The sequence below is a fragment of the Ctenopharyngodon idella genome, chromosome 2 (genome assembly GCF_019924925.1).
Source record: "Ctenopharyngodon idella isolate HZGC_01 chromosome 2, HZGC01, whole genome shotgun sequence".
Classification (NCBI taxonomy): domain Eukaryota; kingdom Metazoa; phylum Chordata; class Actinopteri; order Cypriniformes; family Xenocyprididae; genus Ctenopharyngodon; species Ctenopharyngodon idella.
In genome coordinates, this window is record NC_067221.1 from 1,885,721 (window position 1) to 1,904,553 (window position 18,833).

The 18,833-nt window shown below is 39.7% G+C and overlaps 1 protein-coding gene across 1 annotated transcript in view; it reads left to right on the top strand.

The window, feature by feature from the left end:
- hs6st1a (heparan sulfate 6-O-sulfotransferase 1a) overlaps positions 1 to 18,833 on the top strand; it is a 136,854-nt gene extending 118,021 nt beyond the window's left edge. Inside the window, exon 2 of the mRNA XM_051916282.1 lies at positions 14,870 to 18,833. Within this exon, the coding sequence (XP_051772242.1) occupies positions 14,870 to 15,593 (724 nt within the window). The 3' untranslated portion in view covers positions 15,594 to 18,833. The remainder of the gene's footprint in view (positions 1 to 14,869) is intronic.

Here is an 18,833-nt window from a genome sequence, read left to right on the forward strand (position 1 = left end):
CAAGCTCCATTGGCTCTCAAGTTCCTTCCAAATTAGGGCCTTTTGTGGCCAAACTTGGCTGCGTCTGAAGCTCGTTTCTTTTCAGTGTGAAAATAGACAGATTTCCAGAAGTGAGTCAACCTTCTCCTTTCAAAGCCGTCACATGCACGCTCCTCAAAGAGGAGTCAATGGGCTCTGTGTGGAGTTGAGTGGAGTGTTTAGAGAATGTAAACAGCGAGATGAGGAGCTCGGCTGTACGCTATGGGTTTTTGTCTGTAGTGTATGAGGGCTTTTAACTTTGCGACTGTCAGTCAGTGAGTCGAGGGGCCGAGTGCTTGTGTGATTGAGATGAATGCGGTTGAGGAAGATGGGAATTTTAGGTCTGTGGAATGAGGTGGCGTACATCTACGTGAAAGCTTCTGTGTAGTGTCCTGTTATCGGTCAGTCAAATTCCCATGAGACCATGTGTGTGTCTGCATGTATGTTCCTGATAATGTCAGTGTCAGTTGTCTGACCAATGCAAATATATTGGCTCAAATCATATGTTTTTTATTTAGAACTGTTTTGTATCTGTAATGAAATATACTTGTATTTATAATTGACATTTCTGTCAGCACATTGCATTCTGGGATGCTAAGACATCCTTATCCGTGCCAGAAATATGTGATTATTAACTTTCTACTAGTTTGGAACAGCTGTGATACCAAATAATGCTGTCTCGCCAGGCAGCTTGTGTGTGTTTGCGCATAATTTGTGGCCAAACATGTTATATAAGACGTGACATCTAAGTTCATTATTTTGTGTTATTATGCCCCTCTCCTCTGATATGAATGGCATGAAGGCTTTTTTCCGTGACAGAGGTAAAATGCTATTTTTCCCATATTGGATAAGAGTGTGGCATGTCCTCAACTAGCGCCGCCAATTATCAAGAGTACCTGCAGTTCATATCAGCGTGAAGCAGCAGAATCTCATGTACCTTCTCTCTAATAAGAACCCAGCAGGAGAGCGACCGCTGAGCCTTACAGGCCACAAAACAACAGCTTCTGTCTCACACACACACACCTGTGGGCCACGACTCAGGATTAATGCACCTACATTATTAAAGTTCTTCATCAGCTCAGAGCCTGTTATGGTGTAATGAAGCGGGGTTATTCCGTGTCAAATCAACCAAATTTCGGAAACTTCCCCAGCTCAATTTTTTGATTTTGTTAATTTTTTTTTTTTTTTTCTGTAGAAAGACAAACAAATAGTGATGAAAGCCAACATAATAAATGTCACAGATGTATATTTACTGAGTAATCCACTATTTTATAGAGGAGGGTAAAAATGACAATTTTCACCTGAGATTTGGAGCCAGATTACAGGGGTGTAAAAATGACTTCAGAAAGATGACAGCATCATTATTTTATTTTTACACAGAGATTGGTAGGTCTATTAGTAAAATCTGTTGACTTTAACAATCTTTGTTTTATTATACGCCAACGGTGACACTTCAAAAATGGGAAAAAAGCAATTCTTGTGTTTTTTTGCCTCAAGTTTGCATGCCTGTAACTCAAGAAATATTGAAGAAATCTTAATATCCTTTTAGATTCTGGTTCTTAGCAAACTTTACTTTTGTTATCTTCATTTTAAAGCCCCTCGATAGTTCAGTCGCAGAGATATGGAGATCTTAATGCGGCTCCATGAGTAAATTAGTAAATTGTACACATTTTCAGTGGTCGAAAACCAAATTTGGGTCACTTTGAATAAAGCTGATACTTTTTTCTGAATATCTGAAGGAATATCTGAAGAACAAATAATGTTGAAACTAGAAATGTATCTCATGTTTTTCTACCATCTCATTTGCATAGAACATACCTGTTTGAGTGCCGTAAATATTCCTTTTCTAAAGTTTGCATGCCTGTAACTCTAAAAGTATTCGAGATATCTTAATGTCCTTCTAGATTCTCATTCTTAATAAACTTTCCTTTGGAAATCTTCATTTTCAAGGCCCTATATAGTTCAGTCCCATAGATATGGGGATCTCAAAGCAGCTCCATGTTCAAATTGTTGAATTTTACCCATTTCAGTGATTGAAAACCAAATGTGGTTCACTTTGCACACAGCTGATACTTACTGCATTTGAAGAGGATTATCTGAAGAATAAATAATGTTTAAACTAGAAATGTATCTTGTTTTCCTCCATCAAAATAATTGCATAAAACATAACTCTCTGAGTACCAAAAATCCATTGAAAATGGATCAGGTTAAGTTTAGGCACATTAACTCGCTCTCAAAAGTGTATTTATAAGAAACTATATTTGAATCAGTTTTAAGGATATTTGGACGATGGGATTTTGTTCATTTTATCAGCTTCTGAAGCTACCAAGAGTTCAAATATGCAGTATCATAACTACATGTTACCGCATTGACTTTAAATACTGCAGATCATTTTGAGGAAAAGTACAGTTCTGCGAGCCAGAATTTCGACAGCTTTGACATTGCTATTCAAACCATAATGAGATTCCTGCTGTGTTTAGTTACATGTAAGACAATTGAAGCATAGTTTATTTTCCTTAAAATTTTGTCATGACTTCAAACTCTCTGTAGTGTACGTTTGTTTGAATCTTGTGAATCCTGATCCCTGTGGTGGCAGAAGTTTCGGAAAGACTTCTTAATAACTCGGGAATATTTGGCAGTCAGCAGGACGTTTACATTGAGCTGAACTCACAGTTCCTTCCATCCAAAACATTCCACTGCTGTGATGCAACATCGGTCAGCGCGGATGTGTTTGAGCCCTAGATACAGAAGCTTTCCCAGAATTCTGTGCGTTTGTGTGCATGTCATGGGTGTGTATGTGTGTGTTTCCTACAGTTAATCTGTCTTAACTCGTCACTTTCTGATGTCATTCCTCAGAGCCAGAGGTTGAAAAGTTTGAGGCACAGCTGTGAGTTGTGATTGACTTCGTTGTGTTCGGCCAATAGAGCACCTGCATCATCAGTCACTGGGGTACAAATATTAATACACCCAACCTGTTCAAACAAATCGCAACGCTCCATCAGCCAACACTTATCAAGACCAGGTGCTCAGGAAACAGACCTGTATACATGGTCCACAGTGAATGCCAATGATGAATGAATTCATGGTGAACCTCAAGACACACTGTGATATTGTTCTCCAGTTTTCTTTTTAGTGGCTCAGACTGAGGAATATTCCACTTTTGTGTTGCCACATGGTTTTTTGGAGGGGAAAATCATTAAAGGGGTCTTAAGGACTACAACAAACGGCTGGTAGGGACTACAATGAGCTTCTTCCCGGGTTGGTGACATCACAAACTCCAAAATTTACATAAACCCCGCCCCCTGAGAACACACAACAAAAGGCGTGAGGCCATGTTGGGCTGCTTTAGAGAAGAGGAAGAGTTGTTGTAGTAGAGTGTTGTTGACATGCCGTCATTTTACGCCGGACTGCTTCACAAACGAGGGTCAATTCAACGCTGGATTTGCACAAAAGATTAACATGACGGCACATGCTAGTCGATGAGTTGAATAAACTCCACAGCAACTACATAAATGTATTACATTTATCATAAATTAAGGCTGAACACCGTTACTGACAATCCTCATTTTGGCTGCGTGAGATTCTCCAGCTTTGTTGTTGAGCAACCGAAGCGTGAGCTGTTAAAGCTCCGCCCACTTCTGGAAAGGGGGCCGGGAGCAGCAGCTCATTTGCATTTAAAGGGACACACACAAAAACGGCGTGTTTTTGCTCACACCCAAATAGGGGCAAATTTGTCAAGCTATAATAAATGATCTGTGGGGTATTTTGAGCTGAAACTTCACAGACACATTCTGGAGACACCAGAGACTTATATTACATCTTGTGAAAGGAGCATAATAGGTCACCTTTAAGGTATCTTAGATGAAAGTGCTGATAAATCCAGTACCAAGGCGGATGAAAACACGTGGGGTTAATGTTGAGCGCTAAAGAGTTTTCTGGTACAAATATTAGGGTAAATAAATCTGTAAGTAAATGCCTAACACTCTGTTTCAAGTTTCCAGCACTGCATGGACAGTTGTTCAAAGTGAGATTTTGGACCAATGAGATTTCATATTTCATAGTGGGCGGGGCTACTCACAGCAGTGATACAGAAATAGAAGCCAAATAAGCAACAAAATATCTTGTTACTCATCATTTGTCAGTGCTGGTTAGGGCAAACATTTTAATTTATAATTTTAGGACATAGTTTTATCCACGAAGGGTGCATAACAAGTTTGAGACAGCATTCGCAACACTACTTTTCTCATCTCTGATTGGATGATCGGTAGAGGGAATTCTGCTCTTGTCAGTGTGGTTATTCTGAACGTATTTTCAGGAAGGATTAAACTCACAGGTTTTGGGTCAGAGGTTGGTTGAGTGGAAGCAGGTCCTGTTCCTTCCTCAGGAGAACTCCTCTCCAGACAGGAAAACAACAGACAGTCTCTCGCTCTGTGCCTTTCAGTCCTGTTTTCTGTGTCTCTCTCACACACACCTATCTATTACCATTTCAGTCATGTCTAACTCTTGGTGATTCTGTGGTCATACGCAAGAGACTGTCCATGAATTTTCTTAGCAATGATTTTTCCAGGGTAGGTTGCCAGGTCTTTCCCCAACCCTCCCCATTACATGGCTTGGGATACACACACACACACACACACACACACACACACATATTCACACCTATGGATTTTTTAATTTTTCCCAGCTAGGATTTTTTTTTAGAAATGTTTAGTATGAAAGACTAAGAATGCCACTTATAAATTCATTCATTTGAAAATTTAAAAAAGATTTGAAAAATTACTTATTAATTTATTATTTTGTTGCAATTAGCTAAATTTCGCTAAAAGCAACCGCTAAATCGTGCACACTATTTGCTATTTTGTTCCCTCGCTTCGCTAAATCGTGCGCACAATTTACTATTCTGTTCCCTCAATTTGATAAATTGTGCTCATGATTTACTATTTCGTTCCCTCGATTCGCTAAATTGTGCGAACTATTTACTATTTCTTTCCTTCGATTTGCTAAATCGTGTGCACAATTTACTATTTTGTTCCCTCAATTTGCTAAAATATGCGCAAGATTTACTATTGCGTTCCCTCGATTCGATAAATTATGCTCACTATTTACTATTTCTTTCCCTCGATTTGCTAAATCGTGCACACTACTTACTATTTTGTTCCCTTGATTTACTATTTCATTCCCTCGATTCGCTAAATTGTGCTCATGATTTACTATTGCGTTCCCTCGATTCGCTAAATTGTGCGCACTATTTACTATTTCGTTCCCTCTATTTGCTAAATCATGCGCAAGATTTACTATTGCGTTCCCTCGATTCGCTAAATTGTGTGTACTATTTACTATTTCTTTCCTTCGATTGGCTAAATTGTGCACACTATTTACTATTTCGTTCCCTTGATTTACTATTTCATTCCCTCAATTTGCTAAATCATGCGCAAGATTTACTATTGCGTTCCCTAGATTCAATAAATCGTGCACACTATTTACTATTTCGTTCCCTCGATTTGATAAATCGTGCTCACTATTTACTATTTCGTTCCCTCGATTCGCTAAATTGTACGCACTATTTACTATTTCGTTCCCTTGATTTACTACTGCATTCCCTCGATTTGCTAAATTGTGCACACTATTTACTATTTCGTTCCCTTGATTTACTACTGCATTCCCTCGATTTGCTAAATTGTGCACACTATTTACTATTTCGTTCCCTCGATTTGCTAAATCGTGCTCATGATTTAGCCTACATTTTTTTCCTCCTGCACGTCTTGTGCGGGGCTCCTAAATAACCAAGGGATATTTGTATTTTTAATTTATTTTTATTTTATTTATTTTTCAAACCACAGGACTAATAAAGTGGCTTATTAATGATTAAAAAGTTATTTTAAAAATGTGTAAAGTGGTGGCCAGTTACAGTAAAAAATAAAAAATAAAATAAAAAAAAATCTTTCCACGTTCAATTTCTCTCCACTAGATCTCGCAGGCTGTGCCATCGTATCATTTCAGAGTGGAGAGAAATATCTAGTTGTTTAGACATCGATAGTTTTCTTTTTACAGCACTTCACTGAAGTCCATTATCGTATTTGATTACAAACATTGAGAGTCTGAGAGAGAGAGATGGACGCAAGCGGTGGCTCTCAATCCGCCTCGTCCCCGGGGACAGACAGTGGCTAATCAATTTCAGACCAAATGGGAGCTTCATTTACATCACAAAAGCTAATTATTGCAGCCTAATCAATCAGCACATCCTAATTAGCTTAGGGCTTGAGTTGGGACTGCCAGAAAGAGAGAGAGAGAGAGAGAGAGATTTGTGCCCTGCTGTACTGAAACGTTTTCAGACATGTTGTTATTACATATCCAGACAAGCCTGAGGTGAGTGACTTTCTTAAACATACAGAGAAAGATGTATGGATGAATGTTCTCTTGTTTTTTAATAACATTCTCCAAATCTTTTAAATTTTTCCATCCTTCAGGGATTCAGTCTTAGAGAGGATGTGTGGAGGTCTTATTAAAGACGTCACTCATTTTGGTGTGTGTGTGTGTGTCCACAAAGATGGCAATATCTGAAACCCTTTTTTTGGTCCCCATAAGGAAAACAGCTTATAAATCATACTAAGTGATGTTTTTTGAAAATGTAAACATGCCGAAAGTGGCAGGGTTAGGGTTAGTGGATAAAATATAGTTTGTACAGTATAAAAATCATTATGTCTATGTAAAGACCCCATAAAACATGAAAACCCAACATATTAGAATGATTTCTGAAGGATCATGTGACACTGAAGACTGGAGTAATGATGTTGAAAATTCAGCTTTGATCACAGGAATAAATTACTTTTTAAAATATATTCACATAGAAAACAGTTATTTTAAATTGTAATAATATTTCATTTTTTTACTATTTTTGTCTGCTGCCCCACCAGTTCATGTTTTTTTTCTGATATGACTAACTGACCATTAGCTAGAGCATGACACACTGAAGGACTGAATGACCCTCAGCCATTCCCAAACACACTGAGAGTTCAGATCTATACACATCATTAAGCCGCTTCTCCTTAGTCTTCCTCACAGACATGACTTGTTAATCCCAGCCTTGACTTTACATGCAGATCCGCTGTGGGGTTGATTGTGTGTCTGTGGCAGAAGCATGTCCTCATATGGTTCCTCTTATGGCCTGTTGTCCTCATGGGGTTTGGTACAGCTGAAGATGCAATTCTCACTTTTATGACAATTGACGTTTGAGTTGACATGCCGGATAGCACAGTGTAAGAGGTCAGTGGATTTACATGTACATCCATGTTCTGAACTGAAGTGACTCGATCAGCAGTAACTGGCGTAAATCAATTACCATGACAGATCGCTGAGAATTAGGATGGGCAGAGATCCCTATAGCAGATGTGTGTTGAACTAAGAAATTGTTATAGTAAAGTGCTACTCAAACACATTTCATTGCTAAAGCAATCCCTAAGGATGAGTCCATCATGTATTAATAGATTTTAATTAGTGGTGTTTGCTAAGGCAGTCATCACCATTATAATTGATCATACCTGCGGTTAGAGATTTAACAAGCCACTAACCCTTCACTCTAAAAAATGTTTGGTTGAAAATGGACAAACCCAGCGATTGGGTTGTTTTAACCCAGCGATTGGGTCGTCTTAACACAGCGATTGGGTCGTCTTAACACAGCGATTGGGTCGTTTTAACCCTGCGATTGGGTCGTTTTAACCCAGCGATTGGGTCGTTTTAACCCAGCGAATGGGTCGTTTTAACCCAGTGAGTGGGTTGTTTTAACCCAGCGATTGGGTTGTTTTAACTCAGCGATTGGGTTGTTTTAACCCAGCGAATGGGCTGTTTTAACCCAGCGATTGGGTCGTTTTAACCCAGCGATTGGGTCATTTTAACTCAGTGATTGGGTTGTTTTAACCCAGCGAATGGGCTTTTTTAACCCAGCGATTGGGTCGTTTTAACACAGTGATTGGGTCGTTTTAACCCAGCGAATGGGTTGTTTTAACCCTGCGATTGGGTCGTTTTAACACAGCGATTGGGTCGTTTTAACCCAGCGATTGGGTCGTTTTAACCCAGCGATTGGGTTGTTTTAACTCAGCGATTGGGTTGTTTTAACCCAGCGAATGGGCTTTTTTAACCCAGCGATTGGGTCGTTTTAACCCAGCGATTGGGTCGTTTTAACCCAGCGATTGGGTTGTTTTAACTCAGCGATTGGGTTGTTTTAACCCAGCGAATGGGCTTTTTTAACCCAGCGATTGGGTCGTTTTAACACAGTGATTGGGTCGTTTTAACCCAGCGAATGGGTCGTTTTAACACAGCGATTGGGTCGTTTTAACCCAGCGAATGGGTCGTTTTAACACAGCGATTGGGTCGTTTTAACACAGCGATTGGGTCGTTTTAACACAGCGATTGGGTTGTTTTGACCCAGCGATTGGGTCATTTTAACACAGCGATTGGGTTGTTTTGACCCATTGAATGGGTTGTTTTAACCCTGCGATTGGGTTGTTTTAACCCAGCGATTGGGTTGTTTTAATTAACATTTATTAATGTTTATTAATTTATTAATACGTTTAATGAATAATAATTAAACAATAAAAATGTATAAAATTGCTTATTAATAAATCTCCACCTTTTGATCATTATTGTTTCCTCTAGTAATTATGTGTCTGATTTTTAATTCCCAACCTATTTTGGGTTAATTTTAAGCCAGACATATAGTAATTTTTAACAATAGTTGGGTTAAATAAAACATTTAACCCAACCGCTTGAGTTGTTTTCAACCCAGCATTTTTAGAGTGTAAACATTCGACTTTGCAGAATAACTCATCCTACATTGTTTGTGCAACAGAAATAACTGATGACTCAAATTCTGCAGTTTATTGAAAAAGGTGTGTTATTACTTGAATCTGATTTGAATTTTGCTTGGTGGACAATAATTTGGGTGTATTTATCCCTAACACGTACAATGAAGGAGGGATCTGAGCCATATTTAGAGTGATGGAATTGGGCTTTTTTGAGTTGAAATCACTACATGTACAGTAGTTTCGAGTTTCTTCCAGTCCCGTCTCACTCAACTGTACCTGTGTGTCTCTAACATGATTTGCACACTGTAATGATGAAGTGAAGCAGTGTGAGGTTGAGTGATGTGGGGCGAGGATGTGACTCGGCCGCACTGCTTCCCTCCAGGTGTTTGTTTTTGTGACTGAGGAAATTGCTCATAAATTTCAAATGACGCTTTGCAGAGAGACTCCGATTTCCCCAGATTCCCTCACAGTCAGATTTACGATACGGCAAAGAACTGGTGCTGAAAAAGAAACCATTTTGCTAGTGAATTTCACAAATAATTACAAAGAAATGGTAAGTAACACATTGAATTAAACATGAGATTATAGAAAGTCTGACATACTGTTTTCTTGTAGCACATACTTCAATAATTTTTTTATTGTTTTCAAATCATATGGTGAAAATTCCTGTATTTTTTTTATATAGCAATACACTGCAGAAAAACAAAATATTGCAATGTCTATCTTTTCCCAAAAAATCGTGCTCCCGCTGGCATCTGTGAGCGTGACTTTGCCCTCTGCTGCCGTGTGTCCGTGTCCATGCAGGAAGGACTTTGTTACAGGAAAAGTTTTGTTTAGTTTGCGTATGTGTGTGTCGAGATATGCTTGTGCCAGCAGTTTTCTGTCATTTTCCCAATGAAAATGACCCTGACTTTCCCTCTTTCCTCCCACATATAGTTCCTACAACAGTCCAGCCGTTCAGTTTCCTTTAAAGAGATTCAGCTTCGGTGGAGTGTAGTTACATCTGACTGATACTGAGGCTCTGGATTTGTGTTTAATTGTAGTGCATGAACGTACGTCTCAGTGTGTGTATGTCACCACCGAGTGGCCGTGACGTGAACTGCATGTTAGTAAGCCGCTCACGACCCAGCAATGCCCCAGAGGAGTGTGGCTTTAGACACACGATGATTGAAAACAGAGGAAAAAGGTCATCGGATAGGGTGGCGCTGAGCGTGTAAACCAACAGGAGTGAATATATTAAACTGAGGAGGAAAGAGCGACCGCTCCACTCTCAGATCAGGAGAAATCACTAGATTATGTTTATTTGCAGGCTGGTGCATGCTGGGTAGAGATTCTGGTCAAACGCTGGTGTTCTCTCTCTCTTTCTGGGAGTTGTGCTGAACGCTGCTGTATATCAGAACAGCTCAGCTTATTTGATTTGACATGAGCCATCAGTCCGGGCTCTGTGTGTGTGTGTGTGTGTGTGTGTGTGTTTAAGCCTTTTTCTGTCCCTGTTGGCTCTTTCTGAGAACATTAGATTGGCAGCACACATCCTTTATGTGTGTTCAGTTTTGACAGTTATTGTGTGTGCGTGTCTAGGCATGTTTTTACAGTAAAACGCATGTCAGTGCTCTGATGCCTGTGTGGCCTTTTTATGTAGGGTAAAACTTTTAATTTCTATTTTATTTGCTTCTTTGTATAGCTTTCACTTACTGACACTTTTTGGCTCCTTATAATTTGATTTGAAGACAACTAGGGACACTAGAACAACCAATGTGTAATGTTGGCCGACACTGAAAGGTCATGTTATGGTGGATAGTTGATATGATAGCCAATAATTGTATTATTTATTTATTAATTTAAAAATATTAATAGAATTAAATACTATATAATGCTATAATATATATATATATATATATATATATAACACTCTAAGAAATGCTGGGTTGGGTTGAAAATGGACAAACTCAGCGATTGGGTTGTTTTAATCCAGTGAATGGATTGTTTTAACCCAGCGGTTATGTTAAATGTTTTATTTAACCCAACTATTGTTTAAAAATGACTATATGTCTGACTTAAAATGAACCCAAAATAGGTTGGAAATTAAAAATCAGACACATAATTACTAGAGGAAACAATAATAATCAAAGGTGAACATTTATTAATAGGCAATTTAATAAATGTTTATTGTTTATTATTCATTAAACGTATTAATAAATGTTCATTTATTAAACATATTAATAAATGTTAATTTCCAACATACTTTGGGTTCATTTTAATCAAGCAATACAGTCATTTTTTAACAATATTTGAGTTAAATAAAACTATCCAGCAGGTTGGTCAAACATTTAACCCAACCACTGGGTTAAAACAATGCGATTGCTGGGTTTGTCCATTTTAAACCCAACTTGGGTTGTTTTTAACCCAGAATTTAACCCAGAGTCTATATTATAAATATTTATTTATATAATGTATAATATTTTTATATTGCATATTTTTCTTTCTATTATATTCTAAATTATATCCCTAAAACAATCTGTCTTTTAATGCCCCTGCTTCCTTAAATGTATTAATTAATTTATTTACGTATGTTTTTCTGACCCTATCATCACACAGGGAGAGTTGAAAGATAACAGAATGAGAATGTGTGAGAATGGAGTGATGTTCACAAAGAAAGAGTGAGATTGAGTGTGATGGAGGTGTTTAACACAAGAGAGGCTTCGACACTGAAGAATATTGAACCCTGTGTGAGAATAAACACTGAATCCTTTAGCAGAATTTGGACTGTGTGCGTGTTTGTGCTTGCATGAGTGTGTGTGTGTGTGTGTGTGTGTGCGCGCGTGCGTGAGTAAGTGGCAGACAGTAGTGAGAGAGTGTTTATAAATGTCAAGATTTTACTCTGAAAAAAGTGTTTAAAACCTAGGGGTCAACATTAGGCTTGTCATCAGAACCCTTCAGCATCCTTCCCCACTGACAACTGACAAACAATCAAAAGTTGCTTTGAATTCTGAAGAACCAAAACCTAAGAAACATATCATATTAATATATATTTTATTATATATAGTAGATGATTTGCTAGTAGATGTCATGCAGCAGCTAAACTTCCATTAATATGAATGGTAATAATAACCGATGGCGTAGAATATTCTTTTAATATCCTATGGCAGTTATGGCATCAATCTTCTCTACACTCTTGTTGATGTTTAATCGGAGGTTATTGCATCTACAACACGAGGAGAGCTGGTCCACCTCCTGCCTACTGTATATACATCCCAAAAAAGGCATTTATATCTCTATCTTTCTTGCTTTAAGGATGTTTTTACTTGTTCGTTCTGTGTTCTGAATTTAACACAGAATGTATTTTCTTAGGTAAATATATGTTATTTTTAGGATATAAAGATGTTTTTACTAGAAAACAAGATGGATATACTGATTAAGAGAGGGAATTTGTTGTGAATGTTCTGTTTATTTACCCTCAGGGTCAACACTGTACATAATGTGCAAGCTTTTGGTTGACTTGTACTGTCTTTCACAGATGAATAAATTCATGCATCTCTACCAGAGCTGTTAAAATAAATAAGTCTCGGCCGTTCACTACACTAATGTCTGATTCATTCTGCAGCACGTACGCTCAAGTGCACAAGAGGGACACATCTGAGAATTCACTAATTTGGTGTTGGAGTGCAGGTTCGGAATGGAAGAGAGGTGTTGTGGGACGAGTTATGCTCTTTTCATCTGCATTATGAAGTCTCACTGAGGCGTATCAGAATCAAGAGCTCTACAGTTCACGACTGGTTGTGTTCTCACGCGCCGGAATAATTTTTATGCTGGAGGTGAGAGGAATTATAACTCTTACCTACCAGTAAAAGATTGCCATGTGGCTGCTGTTGGTCCTTTACTGCAATACAGATATTTATGATGTGAATAATGTAGCTAGAGTTTCAGTTTATGAGAAAAAAATTTACACACTGCTTGCGTTTTAATGAGTCAATAAAACCCATAAAAAAATTTAATGTGCAGAAAATGTTAAAGACGCAGTCTTCCATCCCAGCTGTTGAAATGATTTCCTTGTAGAGATGTTCAAAGTCGAGTAGTTGGTGGGCTGCCTGAATGATTCGTTGACTAGTAGTTTTGTAAGCACTGGATAACTAACAAAGATTTAACAAGTAAATAACAGGAATATTGCGAAGTTTCGGCAGTAATTGTTTTGAAGTTTTTAGTTAAAGGCAGATTTATAATTTATGTTGTGATGTTAATCCAAACAGCAACTTTTTTTTTTTTTTTTTGGCCAGGCAGTGTATAAGCAGAAACAGAAATATATTAATTACGGTGCCATCTTGTGGTCAGTTCTCACAAAATTTTACAGTCGGCATTGTATAGACACCCTGCAGGTTTGTACCAGTTAGTTTCATGACCACTGGGCATTAAAGTCGTCATGAAACAGAAATCGTGATAAATGCAATAGTCTGCACTTCTCTGTTGTGATGTATATCTAAGTCAAACAGCTTCTTGAACAAGAAAAAATGCAAAGGCAGGGAAGGGGAAGTTAATGTTAGGACATGTTAGCACTACTAGCTATGTGTATGATGTTTTGTTAAGTTTGAACTTCCTGTTCAGAAGATAAAGGTCAATTAGTCCTTGTAGAAATTCTTTTGATAACTTTTTGTCGTGAGGGTCTCTATGAAATGGAGGCCAGCTAGTAAGAGCTGTGCGTGTAAACCTCACTTCCCTGATCTCAAGAGGTGATCTAGCAACTGGCGGTTCGAACAGGAGGGGTTACGTTGGTGCCGTGACCCGGATGGGAGTGAGGTTTAGGAGGCCAACTGATCTCAAGAGAGACTGCGGTTTTTAGCCTCCTGGATAGAGCGCCCGACTCCCATGCCGGCGGACCCAGGTTCGAACGGGGGGGGTAACATTGGTGCCGTGACCCAGATGGGAGTGAGATTTAGGGGGTAAGTGTAATGGAGGCCAGCTTGTAAGAGCTGTGCGAGTAAACATCACTTCCCTGATCTCAAGAGGCGCTCTAGAGACTTAGCCTCCTGGTTAGAGGCCGACAACCCATGCCAGCGGACCCGGGTTCGAGTCCCACTTAAAGCGGGCGGTTCAAACAGGAGGGGTTACATCTAGATGATAAATACAAACTATTGTGTACATCGGACAAACAGCATATGTGGAGATTTTTTAGAGGAAAAAAATTGTAGGCACGTGAAATCTGAGTAGGGCTACAACAACTAATAAATAAAATAGATTATTATCGACAATGAAAATAATTGACAATGAATTTGATTATCGATTCCTCTGTGCATAACTTACATTTTATGGTTATATGCTTATCTGTAAATCCCAAAATTTACATAAACTCCACCCCCGAGAACACACAACAAAGGGGGTGAGGCCATGTTGGGCTGCTTTAGAGAAGAGGAAGAGTTGTTGTAGTAGAGTGTTGTTGTCATGCCGTCATTTTACGCCAGACTGCTTCACAAACGAGGGTCAATTCAAAGCTGGATTTGCACAAAAGATTAACATGACGGCACATGCTAGTGGATAAGTTGAATCAACTCCACAGCAACTACATAAATTCATCCACTAACCATTCAGAAACGTCTAAAAGTTGTAACTTCTTCCTGAGTCTCTCCATCAGTGTCGACTCTGGTTTGAACAATGTAAGGCTGAACACCGTTACTGACAATCCTCATTTTGACTGCGTGAGATTCTCCAGCTTTGTTGTTGTTGAGCGAAGCGTGAGCTGTTAAAGCTCCGCCCTCTTCTGGAAAGGGGGCCGGGAGCAGCAGCTCATTTGCATTTAAAGGGACACACACAAAAATGGCGTGTTTTTGCTCACACCCAAATAGGGGCAAATTTGACAAGCTATAATAAATGATCTTGAGCTGAAACTTCACAGACACATTCTGGGGACACCAGAGACTTATATTACATCTTGTGAAAGGGACATTATAGGTTATCAAAATATTAATTAGTTGCAGCCGTATATCTGAGATATTAATTTAGATTGTTTTGATTCAGATGAAAATGTGTCCTAATCATTTCTCTGTCTCTTTGTCATCCTACAGGAAGTTCTACTACATCACCCTGTTACGGGACCCCGTGTCCCGCTACCTGAGCGAATGGAGACACGTCCAGCGCGGAGCCACGTGGAAAACCTCCCTGCACATGTGTGACGGGCGAACGCCCACGCCGGAGGAGCTGCCCCCCTGCTACGAGGGCACCGACTGGTCAGGCTGCACGTTACAGCAGTTCATGGATTGTCCGTACAACCTGGCGAATAACCGTCAGGTGCGCATGCTAGCTGACCTCAGCCTGGTGGGCTGCTACAACATGTCCTTCATCCCAGAGAAGAAGCGTGCGCAGGTGCTGCTCGAGTCGGCCAAGAAGAACCTGCGAGACATGGCCTTCTTCGGCTTGACGGAGTTCCAGCGCAAAACGCAGTACTTGTTCGAACGGACCTTCCGCCTCAAATTCATCCGTCCCTTCATGCAGTACAACAGCACGCGGGCCGCTGGCGTGGACCTGGATAACGACACGGTACAGCGGATTGAGGAGCTGAACGACCTGGACATGCAGTTGTATGACTACGCCAGGGATCTTTTTCAGCAGCGCTACATGTACAAGCGACAACTGGAGCGAAGAGAGCAGCGCCTAAAGAACCAGCCCGCCCTCTTTCCCTTTCGTCGGACGCCCAGCTCCGATCCTAATTTCAGGGATGACGCGCCAGAGTCCGAGGCGTCCCGATTGCCCACAGAGGACTACATGAATCACATCATCAACCGCTGGTAGCAGTGCTGGGGGGAGGGGGACGGGAAGTACCGGTCGACGAGGAGGAAAAGAATGCGACCCCCAGGTCCAATCAAGCAGGAGAGGAAAACGGCTAACGAGAAAGAGACAGAACTTTAGCGCCACCATCAAACACGGCCCTCCCCCCTTCTGTTGTGCTCCAGGATATCCTTCGCTCGTCTCGGAGAGGGAGGACTCCAAATGCAGGACAACTTTGCGTGCCAGGTCAGAAATGTGACCGGCTAACTTAAAGCACTGAGCCTGAACTTGAAACCAAGAGGCGAAGACTTCTACCGGCGCAATCGCCCACAGAAGGAAAAAAAAAACCATGCGTAAAAATTATCGAAATTATATTCACTGCAGATTTTAAAAGAATGAAACTGTATAGAGGTATTTGCTTAAATGTCTGCTGCCATTTCAGCCATGAACTTGTGACGATAACGGTCTGTCTTAGTTTGTTATGGTTTGAATTATTTTTAAAAGGGATTTTTTCGTCCCTCAAAGAGGTAAAACTCACAGCACTGAGACCAACAGAGCTGCCTAACACTTATTGGATGCAATTTATTAGCTTTTCATAATCAGTGATGACTTGAAAGGGTCTGTTCTATTGTCCTTTTTTTGTGTGTGTGTTTATTTGCACGTCGGCTGCAAATTTCGACGGACGGACAGACGACACGTGGACCATAGCCATTATTTAAGCTTTCAGCATACTGTACGAGAACACCCCTGTGAGCTAAGTGTACTAATATAAACTTACCGAATGTGAGAGGTCTTTATACGTTGTTACTGGCCGAGACAAATTCAGGGTGGTCATCAGCACCCAATCCAGGCCATTTCTTGGTAGCCAAGTTGGGAGATCCAAAGAGGAAACTGTGTCTTATTTTACACTTAGTAAGGATGGGCTCTGTGTTTCCGAGCGAAGTCCTGCTCAATGCGTTTGACTCGATAATGATGCCTGTATGTCAGTCAATAACAGGAGTGTCGTAGAGTTTGTGTGTGTGAAAGAGAGAGCTCGTGAAACGCAAGAGCAGAAGGAAGAAGCAGCAAACGCAGCCTTTATAAATGTCACCACCATTCCCAATTCCCAGAGACTACTCATTATTTAGTAGGATGACTGTGTGTGTTTGAGATTTTAAGCATTCTGTTAAGGATGACTGTTGTAAGTATGCAAGCATGTTTGGGTGTGACGTTTTTCTTTGTGAATGTGTGCGAGAGTGTGTGTTTCATGATGACCAATCTCTTGCCATGGTCCTCAGGGACTGAAGCTGTTGCCAGTAAGGGGACAAGAATGATGTCACATGTCTCCCCTTATGCAAATCTTTGTTAACTTTGAGTTGTTTGTTGTTAAAGGAACAGTTCGCCCTGAGAAATGACCATTCTGCCATCTAACCCAACCCGTATGACCCAAAAATGATGAAAACTGACAAAATAATCACCAGAAAGACATGTGCAAGTGTGTTCCAAGTCACTCAAAGGGATAGTTCACCCAAAAATGAAAATTATCCCATGTTTTACTCACCCTTAAGCCATCCTAAGTGTATATGACTATCTTCTTTCAGACGAACACAATCAAAGACATATTTAAAAATATCCCGGCTCTTCCAAGCTTTATAATGGGAGTGAATGGGGGTCGAGATTTTGTAGTCCAAAAAAGCTCATCCATCCATCATAACAGTAATCCATACGACTCCAGGGGGTTAATAAAGACCTTCTGAAGTGAAACGATGGGTTTTTGTAAGCAAAATATCCATATTTTACAACTTTATAAGCTATAATAACCAGCTTCCGGCAAACATCCGTTGACTTATGTTGGAAGCGTATAGATGTTTGTCGGAAGCTCGTTATTATAGTTTATAAGGCTTTAAATATGGATATTTTCTTATAAAAACCCATCGCTTCACTTCAGAAGGCCTTTATTAACCCCCTGGAGTCGTAGGATTACTTTCATGGATGGATGCACTTTTTTGGTCTTCAAAATTTCGACCCCCATTCACTCCCATTATAAAGCTTGGAAGAGCCAGGATATTTTTAATATAACTCTGATTGTGTTCATCAGAAAGACGAAAGTCATATACACCTAGGATGGCTTGAGGGTGAGTAAATCATGGGATAATTGTAATTTTTTGGGTGAACTATCCCTTTAATCATATGGACTGTTTTTTTTTTGTTGTTGTTTTTTTTGGCAGTCCTCATTCACTTTCACTGTATATAAGAGCAGCGTGAACATCCTGCAAAAAGCATCTCCTTTTATGTTCCACTGAAGAAATAAAATCATACAGATTCATTTCTCTGGGCGAACTGTCCCTTTAAGTAACTGGCTACACAACAACCTCAGAGTAAACAGTAAGCGAGGAAGATTGACTCCTTCCTCTTTAACTGACTCTTAAGGTGTTACGAGGGACGTTTTACTTTACTTACTGCTCTGCAATGGGAATTTATTTCCTCAGTAACCATAAAGACAGACTACTATTCACTTACTGCATATTTAACCAAACCTAGAGTGTTGTTATGTTATACGGGAACAAACGATCTGCATAATTCATGAATGATCTTTAGGAAGGCAGCCCTTTATTAATATCTTGATGTGATGCTGTCATTCCCTTCAGCTGATATGCTCTTAATGGAAACCCTCAGTAAATGTTGGTCTCATTGCAAAATAGTTTGGTGACCAAGTGTTTCTCAGTCTTAATTCAGCAATGACGTACAGCTAATCAGAGTAGAGAATTGGTGTGCTGTCAAGTGTTATAGGTCAGAAACATACTCTACGGTGGCAGAAACAAACCTCAGTACTCACCTTCAGATGTCTGTGCCATTAAACTGGAAGTGTTATTCAGGTAAATAGCTACTGTATGTAGATTATTTAACTTTTACTTATTTGCTATTGCTCAGCCATGACAGTAGTTGATCTGAAATAGAAAACTGGCTAACATTTTATGCTATATCACCCCTTGTGGTGATGCTGAGAATGCCACACATTTGAATGAATTTATTCAGTCTCTAAAATGAAGCCAGTCGCTGCTGTAGAGTGTGTTTCCAACCTCATGTGAGTCTAGCAAAGTGACTCCAACTCTTTTTGAGAGAATGTGTGTGTTTGTAAGTGCGAGAGACGCACTAGCGAATCCCTGAGCTCTGCTCATTTATCCGTCACATCCAGTTCATCTGCTCTGGGTATTTTTCTCATCATTTCAACAATGGATCGTCAAATACACCATTAAAAAAAAATCATTTTTATATATAAACATG